The following is an 18,556-nucleotide window of genomic DNA, read 5'->3' as shown; positions in this document are numbered from 1 at the left end:
AGAATAACAATGGACACGGTGGAAATGGACCCAGTGATGGGTCCACAGCACTGTGACAGCATCAATGCCACTAAACTCTACACCTAGAAATGGCTAAGATGGTAAATTTTGTGTTATACTGATATATCTTCTACCACATTGCTTTTTAAAAACCAGCAGGGAATGAGTGAAGTGAGACAGAGAAAGAGAAATATTGTGAGACACCCCTTACGTGCGGACTCTAAAACGAAATGACACAGTAAATGAAGTTATTTACAAAAGAGAAATGGACTCACAGACTTAAGAGAATGAACTTAGGCTTCCCAGGCGGGAAGGACGGGGGGAAGGGACAGTTAGGGAGTTTGAAGGGACATGCACACACTCCTGTATTTAAGATGGATAACCAACAAGGACCCGAGTCGTGGCACAGGGGACTCTGCTCAACTGTAAGTGGCCACGTTGGGTGGGAGGGGAGTTCAGAGGAGAATGGAGACTCAGAACTGTGCGGCTGAATCGTTCTGCTGTCCACTTGAAACCATCAACAACACTGTGAATCGGCTAAACCACAATACAAAATAAAAGTTAAAAAAAAAGAAAAGCGCAGACTGTATATAATGACCCCAAAGCATCCGCGCGTCGTGTTTTCTCTTCTGCTCAGCCCTGGCTAAGGAGCTCGGGCCCGCCTGCAGCCTCCGTCACCTCCTCCATTTCCCAGCCTGGAGATTTCATTCCTGCTTTCCCAACAGACCGCTCGTTATTATTCTGTCGGTGTCCACCCACAGGGCCCGGCCTCCATCCCCTCATCTGTGAACCATGGTGTTTGGACCAAGCCATCTCTAAGACCTCTTCTGCTATGGGGTGTGGCCCTCAGATCACAGAACTGTGGGGCCCTCCAGAACTCACAGAAACTCACATGCAGGACGGCGTCTGTGTGGCTCAGAGAGAAAGCTCACGTCTAAGGGAACACCTTGCAGTGTGCATCCCAAGCCAGCACGTAGGGCTTGGGCGTAACCTGGAGGAGGACAGGTGCAGAAGCACCACTGCCGTGGCCCTGGCCTCCCCGAGTCTGCAGCACATTCGGACCTGAAGTAGAAGCAAGCAGAACCCACGTCCCATGCAGAGATAGAGGAGCCCGACCAAACGAGGCCACGGCGCTGCCCCGCCCCCCTCACCAGGCTGCCGGTAGAGCAGACAAGGTGGATCCTGGTGGTGTAGGTGGTGCGCCTCTGGTCGCTGGTGGTGCAGGCGGAGCCGTTGACGTACTCCAGGAGCAGGCTGCCGCTGTCCTCCACCATGGGGCCCGTCTTCGCCACCCCCAGGTTGCTGATGGAGACGGTCTCAGAGTACGAGCCCTGCGAACACACGTGGCTGTTAGCTTTCCCTCTGGAGAGACCAACTGTGTTCTTCACTACTGACACAGTGGGTGTTTCATTAGGCACAGCAGGTGTGTCCTACAGATTTGCCACAGATGCTGGATTAGCGAATTCGAACCACCACTCCTCTGCAGAGGGGAAACACAGTCCGCCCTCGAAACCCACAGGTTCTGCATCTGCAGGTTCAACCAACTTCAGATGGAAAACACTCAGGGGAAAGAAATCCCAGAAAGCTCCAAAAAGCAAAACTTCCATTAGCCACCCACGTCTACTAGCACAGCACTGACACTGTGTCAAACGCTGTGAAACCACGGGGCGGATGTGCACCAGGGCGTGTGCAGACACTGCGACACTGCGCATCACGGACTTGCGCATCCTCGGGTTCTGGGGACCAGCCAGGACCCTAGAACCAATCCGCTCCCCGCACACCGAGGGAGGGGGGACGTTTATCTCTACGGACATTTATCTCTCACAGACTTCGATCCTGATGCCTCAAAACCCTGGTAGATCCTTTTTATTTCACGAAAGTGAAAACGCGGTTCAGACATGTTAAGCAACCCATCCAAGGCCACTCCTCTCCCAGGCATTCGAGGAAGGACCAAGCCCGGTCCACGTGTGGCCAGGAGCCAGGATTGTCCGGCCACCACACTGCCCGCCCCCTCTTGCCTCCGTTGTTTGGACGTCTGGGTAGCAGAACCGAGACAAAAATGCAGAGCCATGCCAGGCCTCTCTGCACATGTCCACGACAGACCGTGAGAACACCCGGGCACTGATTTGGGGTCACGAATGAACGGTAGCGAGTAGACCGCTTGCAAATACAGAATCCGTGAATAATGAGAGCAGACTGTCCTTGGAGGCCGTTGCTCCAACCCAGAGCACACACGTGCCCAAGTGCACGCCAACACACCACCACGCTCCACTCAACCAGCAGGGTGCGCCCGTCAGCTTCCCTGAAATCATCTCTGAGCTGCCGTGTAACGGACCCCGGGAAAAGTACATCCTCGACATGCTATTTTTAAAGAAGCACACAGACATCTTTATTTTAAGATGCGCTGTGTACAACAAGGCACCCAGGGGAGCGTTACCAAGGTTCTGGCGGTGACTGCATTCCATCGAATGACAGAGTGCAGCCTGCACCCGGGCAAGAAGAGCTGGCGCTTGGATCTGCCAAGCAGGCGTCCCCTCTAATCAGTCCAGAAGCAAGAGCTTTTGGAAGCTTAAACTCTCCTTGATAAATGTCTGCTGTTCAGAGTCACTTCGTCTGCTGAGAACCGTGAGCAGAGGCGGTTCCCCACACCCAGGGGTTTTGTTTTGTTTTTTCTTTTTTTTCATTTTAAATCTGAGCAACGACTCAAGTGTGATTGCATCTCTGGGAAGGTGGGGCAGGTGAGTTTGCAGCGAGACCCCCCTTATCTGTCTCAAGGGGCTTCTTGGCGCGAGCCAGACCCACTCAGACCCCTCCACCCTCTACTGCCAAGCCCTGGGCTCGGGAGGGCGGGGAGGGCCGCCTCACCTGCTCGCCCTGGTACTTCATCTGACAGGCGGACGCGTAGCGGTCACAGCCCGGCACCGGGTTCAGGGGACGACACACGTTGATGTAGTACTTCCGCCACGTGCTGCGCGCCCCGCCGTTGTCCAGAGAGTACCAGTTTCCCCCAGGACCGCCCTCGGATTTCGCTAGCCTGAAAGGTCAAGGGGGAAACGCACGCTTTTTCCAGCCGACAGCTTTCGGCCCGATGATTCATTTCTAAGTGGTTAGAGAAATAAGAAGGGAAGGTGCACTGCCTATCAAACCCCCCCAGAGGCTGGCCTACCGCGCCTCCTCTCTAGCCTTACAAGACACAGACCTCTCTGCATACTTGGGACTGCCCCCACACCTCTGCAGTGACAGGCATCACTCTGAAGGATGCAGCTGAAGACGGAGGTTTGTGCTGGGCAAACACTGGCTGATCCTGCGCAGGCTCCCAGATCATTAGAATTCATGCAGCTTGGAGCTCCCCACCCTGATCCTGCACGCTCTCTCACGGTCTCAGGGACATGTCCACCGGCAGGGCCTAAGTGACCTCGGCCCTAACTGGACGGGGCCAGGCCAAGGGCAGGCGGGCCTGCCTCACCTGGAGAGGTCGTACTGGTCCAGTGTGACGGGGTCAGTCACGATGCACTCCAGCGGCTCCTCCGGGCAGGCGTAACTGGTGTACCACCGGAAGTTGTATGTAGAGTTATCTTCCTCCTAATCTCGGGACACACACACACACACACACACACACACACACACACGGGAAGGACGGCAGAGAAGGGGACTCATTACCCAAAGCCAGCATTTAGAAAGAGGTGGGACATTTTTTCCTCAGTAAGAATCGGAGGCAAGTTCATCTCCTTTGTCCATCCCCTCTCGTTCTATTAAAAGGAAGATTGCCCAGCAATGAGTTAAGATGGAACTCTAGCTTGTTATGTGGGAATAAGGCAGGGCTGTTGATGCTTTTGTGTGGTATCTACCCCAAACCAGCAGTGTCGAGGGCTGTGACTGAGGGTGGTACGGCCCACTGTTGGTCAGAAAATACACACTGCCCGTGTCCCCTGGCAAATCTAAAAGGATTAATTAAAATCAAAGGAGCTGAGGATGTGCCCAGGAAACCAGACTAATAACGGCTCTGCTTCTAAATAAAGGGCCCGTGACAGGCTCCTGGATAAGTCCCGGAAGCCAGACAACGTGACAGCTTCTCCCCGGGGACCGCCCCAGTTCCTGTGTCACCTACAGCAGAACCTTCCTCGCTTTCCTCGCTCCAGAAAGTCACGAGCCCCGCCTTCACCCACTTTCTTCTCTTCCCCCGCCTTTACGAGGCTGATAACCTCTCTCTCCCTCCTTGGCCCCTGTCGCCACGCAGACGCACACGAGCACCCGTGACTCCCACCTGATATTCGGGAAAACCCACTCCGGCGTCTCGGTCACAGAGGAAGGTGATGAGCGTGGCTCTCGGCGTGCGCTTCTCGTTATTGTAGGGTGTGCCGTCCCTGTAGGTCAGCTGGATCATCCCGTCGTAATACGAAAGCTTAGCATTGCTGCGTCCCAAGTTCCAAGACTTCCTATCACTAAAACAAGCCAAGTGTTTCTCAGAAAAGATAGCGGGACCAGCGCTGGGCAACACTAGGAGCATGGGGGTTGCCAGGACCTGGACAGGAGGATCTCCACACAGTGGGCGCGGGAAGGCGACCCCACCCCCACGCCAGACCCGGATCCACCGTCAGCGCCGCGGCTTCAAGGCCCAGCTCCCTTCATCTGAGCTAACGCTGCACTGAACTTGGAGAAGCGTGGGCACAGATCCCCCCAGGCAGCCGAGAAGTGCTGACTGCACAGAAGTGAGGGTCCCTCCCAACCCCACGCACCCACTTCCTGTCCTGCCCCTCCTCTGGAAACCAAATGCCCTTAGTCCAGGCCCTCCCGGGGTTTAAAGGCTCGTCGGGGAAGGACGTTGGCAGGCGGCAGACCTGTCCTGGAGGAGGACATCCGCGCGCACGGGACACCCGAGGGAAACCCGGATCGCAGAGTGGTCACTTGCCTTCTGGACACCTGACAGGCCCCCGAGTCCGACGGGCAGGCGCCCACGGACACCGGGCCGCACACGTTGATGTGGAACTCATACTTGTCCGTCTCGACCTTGTAGGCATCCTTCTTTGTGAGAGGCGTCAAGTCGAAAGAAAACCCTGAGGAAGAGCCGAAAGCACCTCAGGCGGGTCGGACCGTGGGGTGCAGGAGAGGCTGGGCTGGCCCGACGGCATGGAGACGCCACCGACCTTGCCCTGGGGACAGGCCTTCTCCACCACCACCTCACTCACCCCTTCCTGCTGTGTTCACCCAACGCCCGAGTCAGAGCCCACAATTCCTGGCCGAATGAACCACCAGTGTGTGGGAAGCGGGACCACAACCACAATACAATGACCTTGAAAAGGCTACGGTGGGTTTCACGGCCAGAAAGGCACTCGGAACGTCTTTCCAGACATGATTTATTTCCCGTGTTCCTTGGGTTTCATGATTAGCAAACCCACTTCAACTATGACTACCAAGAGAGGTCTTTTCATTATCTCAAGTAAGCCTCAAACACCAGATTTTCAGAGTTCTGGTTAAACAGTTTTACTATAAATTCTGAAGCAGGTTATCAACGCTGAAACACTCAAAGAGAAAATGTTAGAAGACAAACAGGCTTTCTCTGGTGGCTCAGTGGTTAGGATCTGCCTGCTAACACAGGAGACATGGGTTTGATCCCTGATCTGGGAGGATCCCAGGTGCTGCACAACAGCTAAGCCCATGCTCCACAACTACTGAAGCCAAGAAGCCACTGCAATGAGAAGCCCCCACACCACAATTCGAGAGTAGCCCCCCGGTGCCCGAAACCAGAGAAAAGCCTAAGTAGCGATGAAGATCCAGCGCAGCCAAAAAACAAAAGCCAGCTGAAGCGGCTGCAGGAGAGGCTGCCCCACAGGGCGCTCGGACACGCACCTGCCTGGGAGTCAAAGACCGTGCAGTTGTCCCCCTCGGTCCTGGAGAGCACGCAGGCTGCAGCCGTGTGCCACTCAAACTCGTAGAAGCAGCCGTCAGCCCTGGAGGTTGTCAGCACCGGGGCACTTTCTAAATCACCTGTTGATGGGTACACACAGACTGGTCACTGATCCAGTCTCGAGAAGCTTCCATGGTTCCCAAACCAGCTCTATAAATACTGATCTTAGATCACTAGAGTGGTCACGCCGACAGGGTCAGGACAAGGGTGCGGGTGGACCAGTGTTTAATGGGGACACAGCTTCAGCCTGGGAGAACGAGACAGTTTTGCAGACGGACGGTGGTGTAAGCATACCTAACGTACAATGTGAACGGAAAGTGCTTTAACGCCACTGAACTGCGGTTAAAGGGGCGAATTTCAGATTACGTGTATTTCACAACTCCTTTATAATGGTAAACTTCATGTTATGTATATTTTACAATCTTAAAAAAAAAACAAAATTAAAAAAAAAAAAAGATACTGTCCTGGTCCTTGAACTTAACTCACAGCCGGGAATTTATCCAACGGAAATCTTCCAACAGGAGGCAGCGGGGACATGTCACAGCACAATTAATGCTGGAAACATGTTATTAATCCAACAATAGAGAAAAATGAGTAAAAATAGTAAAACCAAGCCAGCAGCAACAAGGAAGTCCCGACAGATGATAAATAATGACTGTGAGACACAGAAGAGCATTCACAGAATGCCATGTTTTGAGAAACATAAAAAATGTGCAGATATATATATAGATCCTGACCCCTGGAAAACAATGTGAACCTATAAATAAAGGCACATCAAGAGGAGTATTTATTGTGTGCCCGCTAAGGTCATGGACGATGTTTTGAGCCGCTCGCGATGTTCCCCCTCTGGAGGAAGTCAGGGGGCCCCACGATCGGCCGGCACCAGGCCTAAGGAAGAGGAAGCCGTGCCGAGAGCATAACTCATCTGGAAAATTGCAACATGACCCCCTCGGACACCATATGGTTTCTCCATCTCTGGGCCGGTTTGGGGCGGGGGCGACAGAATCCAGCGGGGCCACCGCGACGCTCCTGGACCTCAGTGCTCTACTGCGCTGTCCCAGCGGTGGCCGGGGAAAAACGCAGCAAACAGAGAATGCACGGGCGCCCCTGGCAGGAGCCCGGGAGACCCCGCGCTTTCTGATTTTGTGTTTCATTTGTACCTGGTTTGCACATGAGTGTTATATTTGTTATTATCTTCTGGCCACCACCACACTCATCACCATCTGAGTAAGAGAGCTGAATATTTCCTTTCTCTCTGGTGGGAGAAGAAATAAATCTGCCCAGATTTTTACTTCCATTCTTATCTAGAAAAGAGAAAGCAAAGGGGGAACAAAACATAAGACATGATCAAAAGGGGTTAACAATGCAGACGAAGAGGTACCAAGAGGGAGCCGAGGCCCACAGGTGTGCGTTGGCCCCTTTCCCAGCCCGCCAAGCCTGCTCAGGACGGTGAGCGGGTCTCTAGACGCGAGTGACACATCTGACAGAGCAGGGGCGGCCCCGCTGAGGACCCTGCGGGCACCTTCAGGCAGAGGACGAGGAAAATGCAAGAGTGACTCACAGCATCCTTCAAGGGCAGGGGAGGCAGACAGAGGCAGAAATGCCTGTCACGAGATCCCAGAAAATAACAACGTTCCCCCATTTAGGGGGGCCTCAGCTGCCCTGAGGCACAAGGTCATTTGAAACCGAGGGGGTAGCATTTGTCCCGTGACCAAAGTAGAAACTAAATCTGTTCAGGGGGCCAAGCAGGTGACCACTCAATTCTCGGTTCAGTGACTTTTACGACAAAGCAATGAAACTCTGTCTCAAGTCCTTAAATAAAGGCAGGGACACGCCTGCCTGCTTAAAAAGACACACCACCAATTCTGAAGCCTGGGATAATTCCTAAAATCCAACCTGGATTTTAAATTTAAATTCACAATCCCTTATAACTCTACTCGCCGCTCTGTGGTGACCTAAATGGGAAGGAAATCCAAAAAAGAGGGGATATGTGTATACGTATAGCTGATTGCCTTTGCTGTTCAGCAAACTAACAACACTGTAAAGCAACTGTGTGTGTGAGTCGTTCAGTCGTGTCTGCCTCTCTGTGACCCCGTGAACTGTAGCCCACCAGGTTCCTCTGTCCATGGGATTCTCCAGGCCAGAATACTAGAGTGGGTAGCCTTTCCCTTCTCCAGGGGATCTTCCCAACCCAGAGATTGAACCCGCGTCTCCTGCACTGCAGGCAGATTCTTTACCACCTAAGCTACCAAGGAACTAAAAAGCATCTGTACTCCAATAAAAATTAATTAAAAAGTTAACAATTCACAATCGCTTATCTAATGCTTGCAAAACAGATTCCAATTATCCTGCCTGTCGCTTTCCAGGTGACACTTAAGTAACATGTTCAAACACTTAATATCCAATTGAGAAGTTGAGGCCAACACAGTTAAAAGCCAAAGGAACTCAAAGGGTCCGTCCACTTCTCTCATACAAGATTCTGAGAGTCCCCTTCTCCGGAAGCCATAATTCTTGAACAATTCCAGGCAGTACGGTCGTTAACAAATCAAAATCAGTTTTTTTATACAAGCACTGGCAGTTCTCTTCCTCGGGTTACAAGGTGAAAAGATAACCAAGGATTTTCCCACATGCTTCTTCCTGTCTCTAGGGAGCCCACATCAGAAGGCTTCCGTCTGCTTCAAGACGCCCGAGTGCCCCAGTTCCCTACATCTGAGTCATTAAACTCTCCTTTCCCGCCCATCCTTTGTGCGCTGAACCCAGAGAGAGGAGGCTGTGATGAACCACAGGAAGCTCATCTTCATTCCCTGCAGCCTGGATGCAGCCCAGCTCCGCCTGCACGCACGGGCATGGCTCACCGCAGGGCACCACTCACCCACGGCACACACGGCCGCGTCTTCGGGGCAGCCCCGTGCCTGGCCCGTCTGCAGGACCCTGTGGCAGATGTTAATGAAGAAATGCTTCTTTTCTGCTTCCCTCTGACTGCCATCCACAGCTTCCCAATTTTGTTCCAGTTCTGTAACAGAAAAAAAAAAAAAAAAGCTTTTTCTAGCCCTAGGCAGTGATTGCTTTTCTGTGTGAGTCACACCATAGACTGTGATGAAGCAGAAGGTAAAGGCCTGTGGTCACTAAACAACAGGCTCTCACATCTCTGGACCTGAGTCGGCTGAAGGCACAGACACGCGGCGAGAATCTCAGGCTTGTTTTGAACATGACAGTAACAAACCAGCCCCAAAGAGCTCCTCAGAAGAGGCGGCTCACCGGGGCGGCCTGAGGGTTAAACAGCAAAAGTTCTCCCAAGCCTCCGAGTTTGAAATCAAAAAACTGAAAAGCAGAGCCAGGCGCCAGCCCTGGGACCTGGCAGGCGCAGGCCACGGGTGACTCGTCTGCCTCCAGACCACAGATAAGGCAGACCCGGCCCGGGGCTTAGCACTCGGGGCCCCCAGAAGATAAACAAGACACGGGTGGTCCCTGAACTCAAAACCGTTCACGACCCAGTCGTGTTTGAACAGAAAACATCCACAGAGGTAGAAGCAGCAGGGGCTGAGAGCAGAGGGCAAGTCAAAGGCAGACCATCCCCAAACGGCCCCCGCGGACGTCACTGAGGACTGGGAGGGAAGGCGGATGTACACACGGAGAGGATGCTCCTGCACAGACTGGAGTCCGGGGTTTACAGCGAAAACCCCTCATCAGCGGGAGCACAACGCACTCACTACCCAGGGCTGTCAGCGACCTGGAAGGACCACTTGCTAATCAAGGACAATCGTTCTGAACGCTGCGGTGGGAGCGCTGAGGGGCCTTCATGCAGAAGGATGTCTGACTATCAGGGAAGGATTGTAGCTCTCACTTCACAGTATCTTAATTACCTGGTGCAAACGCTACACAAAAAAACCCTGCTCCCACAGAACCAGTTCAGTTCAGTCGCTTAGTCGTGTCCGACTCTGCGATCCCATGGACTGCAGCACGCCAGGCCTCCCTGTCCATCGCCAACTCCCAGAGCCTATTCACACTCATGTCCATCGAGTCGGTGATGCCATCCAACCATCTCATCCTCTGTCGTCTCCTTCCCCTCCCGCTGTCTATCTTTCCCAGCATCAGGGTCTTTTCCAATGAGTCAGTTCTTTGCATCAGGTGGCCAAAGGATTGGAGTTCCAGTTTCAACGTCAGTCCTTCCAAAGAATATTCAGGACTGATTATTCATGGAACCAGAGAGGGGGGCCAAAGTCAGCTGATCTTGAACGCATCTCTGCATCCTTCACAGACCTTAGGCTGGGCCTTGGACAGAGAGATCGTTACAAAAAAAAAAAGGAAAGTGAAGAGAGGGATTGGAAAGGAGCACTCAGTTTACAGCAAGGAATAACCGGGGGAGGAGGAGGAGGGCAAGCTGCTCGAGTCAACACAGCTGGACGTGGCAGCAGAGGCCTCGCACCCCGGTCTGAGCAGAGCAGAGAGTCCTACCCGCTCAGCAGACAGAAGGCCAGCCTCTCCACCAGCCCACAGAAGGGAACCAGGGCCCCAGGCCCACGGCTCAGAGGTGCCAAACCACAAGAGCACTGGGATGTTAACTCCCCGGGCAATCCACTACCTGAGGGCATCTGCGATGGGGCTCATGTTCCCAGACTGGCACCCACAACAAAGGGATCCTCCTTTCAACGTGAAGCGGCCCTCAGCAGCGGGGGCTCAGAAACATGAGTCATCGTTCCCATAGCAGCGGGTGATTATGCGACTTCAGGCCCCTCTGGCTGTCGTGTGTTCTATTCCACGTGACAGAGGCAGCTCGTCGGCCCTGTGCTGTGCTGTGCTCAGTCTCTCAGTCGTGTCTGACTCTTTGCCACCCCCACGGACTGCAGCCCGCCAGGCTCCTCTGTGCACGGGGATTCTCCAGGCAAGAATACTGGGATGGGTTGTCATGCCCTTCTCCAGGGGGACCTTCCCAACCCAGGGATCGAACCCACATCTCTTAGGTCTCCTGTACGGGCAGGTGGACTCCTTACCACAACACAACTCGATGTATATACACACAACTCGACGTATATACACACAGCTTGACGTATATACAACACAGCTCGACATATACACACACAGCTCGACGTATACACACACAGCTCAATGTATATACACACAGCTCGATGTATATACACACAACTCGACGTATATACACACACTGTGAGATGAACACCTCAGTAGTGCAGATGAACATTCATCACAAGAAACTAGAAATTTCTATGTGTGTGGTGAGAATTTCTAAGATCTACCTTCTCAGCAACAACGGTTAAAAAAAAAAAGTTTCTAATCACAAAATACAGGGCCTGGCACACGGAAGGCACTTGGTCATTTTTTCACTGAACTATGATAAGAGGAGCCCAAGGCACTCCAACTGGGAACGGTAACACTGACCTCAAATTCAGATATCTCACCTCCTGAGTCAGCGTCATCTCTGATAATTCATGTTGCTCCCTGAGAAGGGAGGAAGGGCTGGGATACGATCAGTTGACAAAGAGAACGGTAACAGCATTTCCAACCATGCTGGTGGGGAAGGAGGCGAGAGGGAAGGTTCTCGTGCACTTCTGGCCGCCTACCTGAGTGCCGGGCCAGCGCCGACAGGTCGAAGCGCTGTTTCCCGTCGGAGACGCCGCACAGCAGGGCCTCCTTCTCGTGCACGCAGGCGTACTTCGTATCCCACGTGAAGAAGTAGGTGCAGTCCACCTCCCCAGTGAACACAGGAGCCCCTCTGCCATTGTTACCTGCGTCAGGTAGAAAGGGAGAGAGTGCCCATGACGTGAGAGACGCCAGGACCGCCAGTCGGCACACAGGCGGGACCCCTGGGGCAGCCGTGCAGGCCAACAAGCTCAGGGCTCCAGCCCCAGAGATCAGAGGGCCCCCAGGCCAGAGCACCTCAGGCAGAACCCGTGCGGTCAGCCCTGTGCCCCTTTCATCTCGGGAGGATGGCCTCAACAGGACAGCAGGGTGTTTTCAATGGGTGTGAGCCCCTGGGCAGTGCTAGGCAGCTCATGGCCTGCGGTCAGCTTCCCAGAGGCTCATAAACACCCTTTTAAGTCAGACCAGGGAGTAACTCCGGTTCCAGGACCATCACAGTCTTAACGATGTGCTTGTGAGCAGGACAAGTCCCCAGGGACTCGTCCCTGAAATGAGCAAAGAGAGAGATAAGGTCTGATGAGGTCTGGGCCTCCCCCCACCCACAGCTGAAGGGCGCTCAGGTCTAGTAACCTCACTCCCAGAGGGGCCAGCATCCCAGATCCTGGCAACTCGGGCACACGTGGGCCTCTAACATTGCCCTCCAATCCATCAGCCCTCCCTGCAAGCCAGTTTCCCTGGTCCACGTAGCCTGGGATTCTGCAAAGTCTGTTGACTTTTCCCCAACAAGAAATTCTATCCCCCTGCCTTTCCAAGCTAGTGCGCCACTGGCACGGCAGCCGGTTTTCCACCCTTGATGGTTTAATAATCCTCCTCTGGACCTCCTGCACGACTTGCCTTTCTTAAGGTTCAGTGCCCTGAAGAGAACAATGTTCCAACGAAAAGCAAGATAATTGCACCAAGGGTGAAAGCTGCTTCAATTGCAACTTCTATTAAATCTTTAATAATATAAACGTCGCAGTTGTAACACCAGCAACAGCGGCTCGTTGTACACGGACCTCAAGCCAAGGTGGGCAGGGCGCTAAGCCCAGCATTCTCCACGGGGCTGGATGGCAAACAACGTGCTCTGCGTTAAGGGCTTCGCATCCGTTCGAGGATTTCATCCTTTCACCCTTCACACCCTGTGGCATGGGGACAGTTTTAGCCCCGTTCTGGAGATTTAGGAGGGCTGAGTAGTCTGCCTATGGCTCCAGAGCTAGAAAGCCAGAAATCAAACCCAGACGGTCTGGCCCCAGAGCCAGACTCAGAGCCACAAAGCGGTAGTACTTCCCTGCACTACTGTGGGTTTTTTCTTTCTTCTGTTTTTCAGATTTTTTTTTTAGTACCCTAAGCTGTTCTCCCTAAGAACTGGTGTTCCCAACCTCCTTACCAACAACACAGAGTCCACCCTCTCCAGCTGGGACAACGGTGCCCCCCATGCTGGAGCAGTGAAGCTCCTCCAGCTCCCTTCAACACCCCCGACCCCCAATCCACCCACAAGGTTTGCACTACTCCCCGCTGGATCAGTATTTCATGAATCCGAAAAGATTTGTGTTTCCTGAAAACCTGAGGCATCCGGAGTGTTTTTCTTTCCCCAGGTAACTTCACAAACGATTAAATACCAATAGTACAGTGAATGCTTCTAGGGTCATCCTCCCTTAGGAGCTAGGTTTGCATCTGAAACGCCCTAATGATCCACAGGGAGAGTCTATTGTAAGTAAAATTTAAATAACCACTGGCCTGCCTGCCCCTGACCTGCATTCTTATTTAACTCCTCGGAGAACTTTTGGAGAATAGAAAACTAAGACTCCTCACGACCAAGCCACGTTGCCTTTATTTTGTTTGGTTGGTTTTAGATTCAAACACATAAAACTAGGTTCATCCTTATAATCCTTATACAGCTATTACAAACAAGTCGGATAATTTAAAAAATTAAAATAAATGACTCGTTCATTCAGACCAGGTGGCTTTTTAAATACACAATGGCCTTGCCTCCAGGACCGCTATTTTCCTATGGGTTTCCACCCACCAGCGGGATCACCGGTGACTTTCTGTAATCTCTCCATCATTGCTCTCCATGCAATTCCGAAAGCTTCCCGGGTGTCCCACCTGCACGGGCTCATTCCCAGCACACCCTTTACGTGGCCTCAGGGAATGTGGCCTCCACAACCAGCGGGAGGCGAAGCGAACTCTTCCCACCGTAGGGGGCGGGGCGGTGGGGAGCGCTGCCCCATCCCCACCCCCACCCACCCCCACCGCCCCCCGCCCCATCCCACTCGCCAGACCGGTTCAACCTTCCCTCAGGGCACACAGCTCAACAACATTTCCTGTCTCCCTGCCTTTGAAGTTGGATCCTGTCTCTTAGTTCTGGCCCATTAAATTAAAAAAAAAAACAAAACTGCAGTTCCCAAACTACGTGGAGTCCTGAGGCCACGTCCACAGACAGCAGCAATACAAGGTGGGAAATGTACTTGTCTCCAAGCGACCGCACAGGGCGAAGGCCCCCCAAGACCGGCACGGAGACCAGAGAAATGAAGTCTTGGATGTGATGACCTGTCACTTGGATTTGTGGATGGTGTTTTACTAGCGCAGGCTAACGTAATTCCTCCCCGCAAAATAGTCTAATGTCCTTATTTGACAGGATCACCAATAATAAGATCTATTCCATCAAACGAGATGTTAAGTTATTGAAACAGATGGGAAAGAAAATACATCGTGGATGAAAGAAAGAAACTTCTGCACCTCTGTGTCTTAAAAAGCAGGAAACCCTAAACTCATAAGCCTAAATAATTCCTGGAAATCCAAGTTGAACTATAAACCACCCTTCACAAGACTCTGTGGCCAATTAACACCCATTCAAACATGCAAAAAATACATTATTACGTTTATCCAATAAACATAGACTCCACTAAAGGCTTCTCTTCTCTAAGTTCTCTAAACTTAAACTCAAATAAAGCAACAATGAAATAATTTTAGACTACACACAGTTCCATGCATTGGAGAAGGAAATGGCAACCCACTCCAGTGTTCTTGCCTGGAGAATCCCAGGGACGGGGGAGCCTGGTGGGCTGCCGTCTATGGGGTCGCACGGAGTCGGACATGACTGAAGCAACTTAGCAGCAGCAGCAGCAATATAGTACATATAGTTAGCTCCAAATTACAGAGCTGGAAGGAGCCTTAAATATTTCATATCCAACTCCAGCCTGAAAGGGGCTTAGAGTCTCCCACAAAACATCCAAAAGTCTCCGGGTCGGGTCTCTGTGTCACCAGTCACAGGGACCTAGAAGACAGGTGTCTTCAGGATTAGGGCATCGCCGTTCACCTTGGCAGCTCTTTGGCACCAAGGTTACGTGAAGGAATGCCCTCTCCCAGAGTCGGGGTGCAGTGTTACGATCCATCGCTGATGTGATGGAGCGTATAAACGTGGAACAAATTCGGTAAAACATTAACGACTGTTTAGCCTGAGGGGTAGGCATGTAAGTTTTCATCGTAACGTTCCTTCTACTTATAGATTCGAAAACTTTCCTAACAAAAAGGGAAAAAAAAAAAAAAAATGACCTCTAATCGTTTTTCCAGTCTCCAGCCCACTTGGGCTCTCTAGCTTCCTGGCACGACTCCCGGGTCTTTCCTGGGAGTCCCTGACCAGAGGCCCTCCTCAACATCCTCCTGCGGTCTTTGGGGGTGATCATTCGATCCTCCCAACGTGCCCAGATGAGATCAGCGCATTCCCGACCACCTCGGCCAAGTCATTAATAAAAAGCGCAGACGGAGCGCGGCCGGAGGCGGCAGCGACCGGGCGGAGGGGGCCCTGGCCCACACAGAGCGCCCGCAGCAGAGCCGCCCACCAGGCTGGGGTGGGGGCAGGCCGCCCGAGGGTCTGGGCAGGGGACTCGGGGGCGAGGAGGAGGCTGCCTTTCCCGGGAGGCCCAGGCGGAGAGGAAAGGGTGGACTTCACAGAGGGCCTCCTGAGGGCCCGGAGGAGCTGGGGATGACGGCAGAGGGATGGAGAATCTGGGGAGGGCCGTGGGGCCTTCCAGCAGGAGGGAGACAGATCCAGAGGCCGCACCCAAGCCAGATGTGTGTCCCACCTCCCCCCACCACCACCACCACCACCCAGCCCCTGCACACTGGTTTCCCGACAGAGTCCAGACCCTCCACAGGACATGAGATCCCCACAGTGCTCCCCACAATCTCTTTAGCCAGGGGTGGGGCCTTCAGCTCTGACCTGCTCGTGGCGACCCTGATGCCCACCTCTGCGTGAGCTTCTCCTCCTGCTACGAGTGTCAGCCCCATGGCCCCCGTCTTTGGAGCCTGGCTCACCCCTGCACTGTCCCGTAGGCCTCACCCACACAGCACCTCCTAGTCCTCAGGGGGGACTCAGACACCAGCCCACTGACCTGGGGGCCTTCCTCCTGACACAGGCCCCCAGCGACAGACCTTGCCGGATGCCCTGACCCCGCCCGCGCCACCCTGAACTGTGGTCCCCAGCACCCTTCTCCCCTGCCTCTGCTCTGCACACACCCAGAGAGCTCTCAGCCATCAAGGCGTCCCCAGGCCTCGCAGACAGGAATCCATAAAACGTGTTTGATGAATCAACTGAGAACAGGACTCCAACGTGAAGACCAGGATGCGCGTGGGGGGCGAGGGGGGCTGACGGACCACAAGCAGGGCCGTGAACCACGGGGATGGCGGCGGGGGGCAATGGGAACCGAGGGGCGCCCTGAGGCCCTCCCACCTGCTTCTTGCCAGGTGAGTCTCTGCTTGTGCCCCAGGGGCGAGTCACCCCCTCTCCTGCCCGCGTTCACCTCCAGACACCTGCCTCTAAAGCTCGGCTCCCGCCATGCATGGCTGCCTCTCCCAGACCCCCGGTAAATCACGTAGGAACCTGCCCCGGGACTAGAAGGTTAAAGCTCTTCCATGGGAACGTACAAAACAAACAGAGGGAGGAACCAGGGGCCCCTCGGGGTGGAGGGATGGGGCGAGCTGGCCGGTTACGCGGACAGGGCCGGACTCGGGTGGTTCCCAGGCTGCAGCTCTGGGCTGAGGCCCGGCCAGCATGCAGAGAAGCGGGGGGGTCACCGTTTGGGGGGCCTGGGAGGGGATAGCGCTCTGATGAGGGTGAGAACCCCATCACCTCTCAACAGACCCCAGCTGCATGGAGGATCGCTGGAGTGGGAACAGAAACAGCAGTGCCACGGTGGCCTCGGGGAAGCTTCTCAGTCTCTTAGAGAGACTCAGGGTGTCAGTTGTTCAGTCGTGGACCCCATGGACTGTAGCCCAGCAGGCTCCTCTGTCCACGGGATTCTCCAGGCAAGAATACCGGAGTGGGCTGCCATTCCCTTCTACAGGGGATCTTCCCAACCTAGGGAATCAAACCCAGGTCTCCTGCATCGTAGGCTGATTCTTTACTATCTGAGCCCCTAGGGAAGCCCTCCACTCCACTTAAAGACGCCCTGTGGCCTCTTACAATCCCCGGAATCCAACTTCTATAGCAGGGCAACCAACTGCAGAAAGGTTCACCTAGAAACTCGTTTCCTGGAAGCAGAGTTGTTGCGTGACAACCCACCAGAAGGTGGTGAGCAGCCCAGGCCTCAGGCTCCGTCCACACCCCAGTGAGAGCTGAACGCGGGACAGAAAGGCTTTCCCGGCGAGGCGAGTGCCGGGCCCACTCCCAGAACAAACAGAAAATGAAAACAGGATGTGTGTGTCCACCATTGGCTGGGTGGGTGGGGGGGTCCTCCTGCCCACTACCACAGAGGGGACCTTGTGGGGCCCCGTCTGCAGGAGAAGGTCTGACCACCCCCCCAGCCCTCTGCTTCCACGAACCCAGCCCACCGACGCAGAGCCGCCACTGTCTCCAAGCGCACTCACCTGCTGTCTGATTGCACTCGAAGTTGATGACACTCATCCGCTGGAAGCCGGAGCTGCACTCTTCACCCCCGAAATAGATCAAGGTGAGGTCTCCATCCGAGTACCTAGGTTTTTGTAACATACACACACACACATGTTTGGTAGAACCAAGAAAGAAACTTGAATGTCTAAGCATTTCTACATAAGACTTTTGCACACCATCCATAGACCAGCACAGACGCAAACAGGTGGGGACACGCTCCCGCCGTCTGGGGCAGGACCGTTCAGAGGAAAAGAGCCCCAAATGGATGCGCTTGTCATCCTCTCACTTCAAAGTGATAACTGGCTGGATGAAAGCACGAAAGCTTCTACTGGGAACATGGGGACTCTTCTGCTCTCATTTTGGGGTTCTGTACAAAATAATTTATGCCCAAGAAGACACTGCTCTACCACCAACTGCCACAGAAAGTCTGACAGAGGGACCCCAGATGACAATTTCAGAGAACTAACGCTTTGATAAAAGCTTTTGTGAAGCTAAGTCCTGATTTCAGGGCTCAGGAGAATTGTCCTGAATGCATTCTCCTGGTTGTTCAACTCTTGGATGTGATGCCAGTGGTGTTTCAGATTTCTCAAACCGCCAGAGAAAAATCAAAACTTCTAAAAAACGTAAGTTGTAAAACGCCAAAGCCACATCAACTTACCATGTAACCTTGCTACAGTACAGTTCCCTACAAACAACAGATTATAAAACAAACCGCACTAACAGAAGCACCGGCAGTGTAAAGCCAGGAAAACTTCCCCCTGGGTCAGGAACGAACGGCACTGGCACTTGCCTGACTCAAGCAGGAAAAAAAATGCCAGCTTAGCTGACTTCCCTGTGCTTAGGTGACTTCCCTGTGGAAAATGGAAGCAGGCATCTGGCAGGAGAGTGTGTTAGGCTTCACAGGGACATGCAGGACACCCTTGAGAGTCACGCGGGGGCCATACCCACCGGAGGGTCAGGTTCTGGGGTCTCCCGGCCACTTTGACTTGAGTGGAATCTGCCTTTTTCACTTGGCACACCGCAGCATCTTTCTTATTACAGATGGGCGCTTGGCTTCCTCCGCAGATGCTCAAATAATATGTATACTCATCCGCCTCCGAGGTGTAAAACAAGGAGTCTGAGGCTAA

General features: G+C 53.5%; 1 protein-coding gene across 1 annotated transcript in view; it reads right to left on the bottom strand.

The window, feature by feature from the left end:
• The window catches only part of IGF2R (insulin like growth factor 2 receptor), a 102,308-nt gene that overhangs the window by 41,771 nt on the left and 41,981 nt on the right, over positions 1-18,556 (bottom strand). Inside the window, exons 9-19 of the mRNA XM_086316668.1 lie at positions 18,378-18,552; positions 17,408-17,511; positions 11,482-11,646; positions 8,778-8,918; positions 7,066-7,209; positions 5,848-5,985; positions 4,910-5,054; positions 4,265-4,442; positions 3,467-3,582; positions 2,866-3,034; positions 1,152-1,331 (exon numbers count right to left, since the gene is read on the bottom strand). Coding sequence (XP_086172794.1) covers positions 1,152-1,331; positions 2,866-3,034; positions 3,467-3,582; positions 4,265-4,442; positions 4,910-5,054; positions 5,848-5,985; positions 7,066-7,209; positions 8,778-8,918; positions 11,482-11,646; positions 17,408-17,511; positions 18,378-18,552 — 1,655 coding nt within the window. The remainder of the gene's footprint in view (positions 1-1,151; positions 1,332-2,865; positions 3,035-3,466; positions 3,583-4,264; positions 4,443-4,909; positions 5,055-5,847; positions 5,986-7,065; positions 7,210-8,777; positions 8,919-11,481; positions 11,647-17,407; positions 17,512-18,377; positions 18,553-18,556) is intronic.

This window comes from Bos grunniens, chromosome 9 (assembly GCF_055505025.1).
Source record: "Bos grunniens cultivar Pamir isolate PY7600 chromosome 9, Bosgru_T2T1.0, whole genome shotgun sequence".
Taxonomy (NCBI): domain Eukaryota; kingdom Metazoa; phylum Chordata; class Mammalia; order Artiodactyla; family Bovidae; genus Bos; species Bos grunniens.
The sequence above is the reverse complement of the archived record's forward strand: the minus strand, read 5'-3'. Positions and strand labels throughout refer to the sequence as shown.